At 36.0% G+C, this 4,048-nt stretch overlaps 1 protein-coding gene across 1 annotated transcript; it reads left to right on the top strand.

The window, feature by feature from the left end:
- The first annotated feature begins 1,209 nt into the window (after positions 1 to 1,209).
- On the top strand, positions 1,210 to 3,491 carry cd8a (CD8a molecule). Its single transcript, XM_040202887.2, has 6 exons — positions 1,210 to 1,500; positions 1,602 to 1,925; positions 2,009 to 2,116; positions 2,210 to 2,317; positions 2,478 to 2,517; positions 2,896 to 3,491. The coding sequence occupies exons 1-6, from the start codon at positions 1,452 to 1,454 to the stop codon at positions 2,945 to 2,947; spliced, it is 681 nt and encodes a 226-aa protein (XP_040058821.1). The 5' UTR covers positions 1,210 to 1,451; the 3' UTR covers positions 2,948 to 3,491.
- Positions 3,492 to 4,048: the final 557 nt, after the last annotated feature.

Below are 4,048 nucleotides of genomic sequence, written 5' to 3'. Positions count from 1 at the left end.
TGTTTTTGGCCTCTGCTCCGAAAATGGCCTACCCGTGATAAAAAGTGTAATAACTCTGCAACTACTTTGTCTATCTGGACAATTCATTTTCTGTGAGTGTTCTGATGTGTAAAAGTAAATCAATACAGCACACAGAACTGCAAAGTGCAAAAATCACTTGTTTCCATGAACTCATTGTTTCATTCACTACTCAAAGCTCATGAGTCGTGACCAAAGGTCAGTTTGTGTATGGATTACAAAATCTAGAGCTCGACCTTTAGCTCTGCTCCGTCTTCACGGCGACGGTTCGGTACAACAGCGGCATCACCCTCGACCTTGCAATGAACCACCATGTACACTCAATTTCAACCTCACTTTTGAACGAAACCCTTAACAAACTATTTATTAAATAAAAAGCAGACTCTCTTGACGCTATACTCTTTATTATACGTTTTTGTGACAAACTTTACTATGACGTTTTCAAAGTACTATATATTATTTATTACTTCAACGTACTCGTACTGTTTAAATTTGTCAAAATTCTATATTACAATTTAACAAAAATTACTTTAAGCAAAAATTTAAAAAATCAATAAATAGATTACTGTATAATGAGCAAAAGAAATATGTATGACAAATAAGTCATATAGTTTAATATAGTTTAATATGGTTTATATCAACTAAAGTAACACAAATATATGGTGAAGCATAACAAAAAGTCATAATACAGTTTTCCAAAAAGAAATCCTAAAAAGCCATAATATAATAGTTTTATAAAAGCACCAACATAGAATGCCAAAATAAGTTTGAAAAAATGTATATGTATATGTATAGTTTGTTCAAAAAGTCATTACAACCATTACATGTTGGTGAGGGTCATAAAACAGAGTAATAGAACAGCATGCTGTTAAAAGCACAATATGGTGTTGCAGAAAAAATAAAGAATATTATGTTACAAAATGCCAGCAGGTATAAAAACAAATCATGAAAAATTGATTTTTGAATAAAGGTCTCAATGCAGTATTTCAAGAATAAAATCTAATAAATGAATTAGAGCCAAAACGGTTTAGACGTAAAACGTAAAAAGTGTAGTATGTTGAATAAAGTTTACAGATTAAGTCATGCATTAAGAAAAAAGCCATAGAAAGACGGGAAAAGCTCCTGAAGAACATAGTGAAACACAAGCAAGAACTTCTACATTTTGATGCTTGGATTGAAGTTTTGCTGCTCGATGCTTGAAACCAGAGGCGGAGGTGAGAGGTGCAGATCGGTGGGCTCAACTTCAAACATCCTGTAGACCACCACCGCGCTTGCAGGAGGTCTCTGCAACGCTCCACTGCAATGATCCCATTTGACACAGCAGAGAAGAAGCCGACAGCTGGGGCGTGGTTTGATATCTCGCTGAATTATCACCTAGCAGGCTCCAACAAAGACCACAAAGACCCGTTTCGCAGCTGTTAATATCTACGACGATGAAAATGAACCAAAAGTGGATTTTGGTGATTCTGGTGTTTTGTCCAAGTAAGTTTAATCTGAATTCTGAAATCTATTAATTACTTTATAGCAGCTTCAAAGTGGATTTGGGTCCTTTATAACTGCTGCCGTTTCATCACATCTTTTAGACACAACTTCAGGAGCTGCTGCAGAAAAGATGGTGAAGGAAGGAGAGCTGGTTGACATCAAGTGTAAGCCTGCTCAGTCGGGCAGCCTGCTCATCTGGTTCAGAGTTCTTCCCAAGAACATGGAATTCATTGGATCTTTCAGCCCAAGTGGTTTGCCAAAGTCACCCACAGCTTCCCTCGACTCCAGTTATGGTTTCTCAAAAATTAGTAACGGTATCTTAAGTCTAAAGAAATTCAAGAAAAGCACCGACAGCGGCATTTACAGCTGTGCGTTTCTCAAAGGGACTCAACTGATGTTCGGCGATGTAACCCGACTGGTTGGAGGTGAGTTTTGTTTCCTTTATTTGGTCTAATGATTCTATGGATGTTTTTTTTAGTGTCACTTTCCATCATTTCGTTTTTCTCAGAAAAGGAAACAACAGAAGTTGCAATATCAAATGCCATCACCAGTGTGCCAAATCAATGCACAACCGACACCCCATGCGTTTGTGAGCAGAATGGGAATGACAAGCAAGGTAAACGCTCGCTCTCACTATTGAGTCCTCCTCACCTTCATGTGTATGTGGCTGTGAGCAGGACCAGTCGGTAAATGAACACTTACTGTGCAGGGGAAACCAGTCCTCAAATGTATTGTTCTCCAATCATACTGGGCCCACTGGCCGGCGCCTGTGGCCTTCTTCTTCTACTCCTCATCATCACCACCCTGTACTGCAATCGTAAGTTCTCCTGACGTCCTACACCACATTTAATACGCAGTCAATATATGTCCTGGGAAAGGGGACATTTGTTTTGGCTTTGTCTCTGTTTCTTACAGGATTTTGCTGTAATGTGCGTAATGAATTGAGGCTAATCACACTTTTTGTTTGTTTGTTGTAGGAATGAGAACGCGGAGATGCCCACATCATTACAAAAGAAAGTAAGTGATTTATTGTTATTCCAACATAGGAATCATAAGGCTCGACAGAATTTTAGGAATACTGAGGTCATTAGTCCAAGTTCCCCCGAGCACAGAAACCAAAATGAAAATGTGAATAAATTCTGATTTATTATTTATTAATTGTTCGCATTATTTAAAGGGATTTACTCTGAAAATAACTAATTTTTTCATACACGTAAGCAACTCAACTCCTGACTCACTATCAGATCTTTGTCTCAACTCTCCCCGTCTTTAGTACGAAACTACATCGTCCTTTCAGAAGAAACGTTGATTTCTTCACATAACACATTTCTTTATAAATGGTTATTTATTTTTATAACTCATATTATTTTTTGAAACCCTACTTTTCTCTTATAGACAGCAGGCGGTGCCTCCTGGAAAGAAAATGATGACCAGCAGACACGTTTAACTTCGGGGTGTAATTTAATTCCTTCAAACAGTCATTATTTTACTATGTTGTGTGGCTGTTGCAGAGGATTTTATTCCTATTTACAATTTAATGACAATGGTGAATATTTAGCCGCCAACTAAAAAGTTCTGATTGTAACAGGAACTATAAAAAGATGCTACTTTAAGGATTTAATGTTTCAAATACTTTGGGTTTTCACTGCATTGTGGCACGACGCACAATTACGCTGCACCATCACACCCTTGATTAAACTCTTTTAATAAAATAACATTAAATGAAACCTCTAATTCTATAAATGTTGATTGTAATATGAACTACTGAAGTTCTGAGAGTATTAGAAGCGCGAAAATTGTTTGAAATTGATCATGTTACGTTAGCTTTGCTTTTGTAATTAGCCAAAGCGTCTAAATGTTTCTACATTTTCCAGTATACTTTAATATTGTTTTCCTGTGCAGTGTTTTAGTTAACTACTTTAACATTTTCAAAATATAATTTCATATGTCTTTGCCTTGGGAAAAAAAATAATTAAAAAAAATTTGCTCACATAGATGACTTTCTTTGAATGGGTGTATTTCTTTTAATTTATAATCAAGCATTCGGTTAGTAATTATTCCAGTTTATTTTTATATAATATTGAATTGGATGTACAGTATTTAAAAATGTTCCCTTTGTCACGGTGTTCCTTTATTTGTAAAAAAACAAAAAAAGAAGAAAATGTTTCAATGCACTATTAATTGCATGTGTGTGTTTATGTATTTTACTGATTTTTATCAGTGATTAAGGGTCTTTGCACAAAAACAATACGTTTTATATAACGTTTGTATTTCCTGTAGAACTTACGCCCGATTAGAAAGGAAGTGGGCTGCTACAGCTGTATGTAGAGTGAAAAACTAGAATTAGAAAAACAGAATTAGAGAAAGTTGTCAAAGGACATGCTCCCGTTCAATTTAATAGTTCACACTTCGCTTAACCCTTTTGAATAACGGTCTTTATTAATTTTGCAGCCTTTTTCCAAATAGTTAAGGCGGTTTGCGTAAACCTTTGTTCACCATCGTAGGCACAAATTGTAGAAACCAGACTCTTGCTATAGCAACCACACCG

The sequence above is a fragment of the Gasterosteus aculeatus genome, chromosome 17 (genome assembly GCF_964276395.1).
Source record: "Gasterosteus aculeatus chromosome 17, fGasAcu3.hap1.1, whole genome shotgun sequence".
NCBI classification, from domain to species: domain Eukaryota; kingdom Metazoa; phylum Chordata; class Actinopteri; order Perciformes; family Gasterosteidae; genus Gasterosteus; species Gasterosteus aculeatus.
Note: the sequence above shows the minus strand (reverse complement) of the source record. Positions and strands in the feature narration are given on the sequence as shown.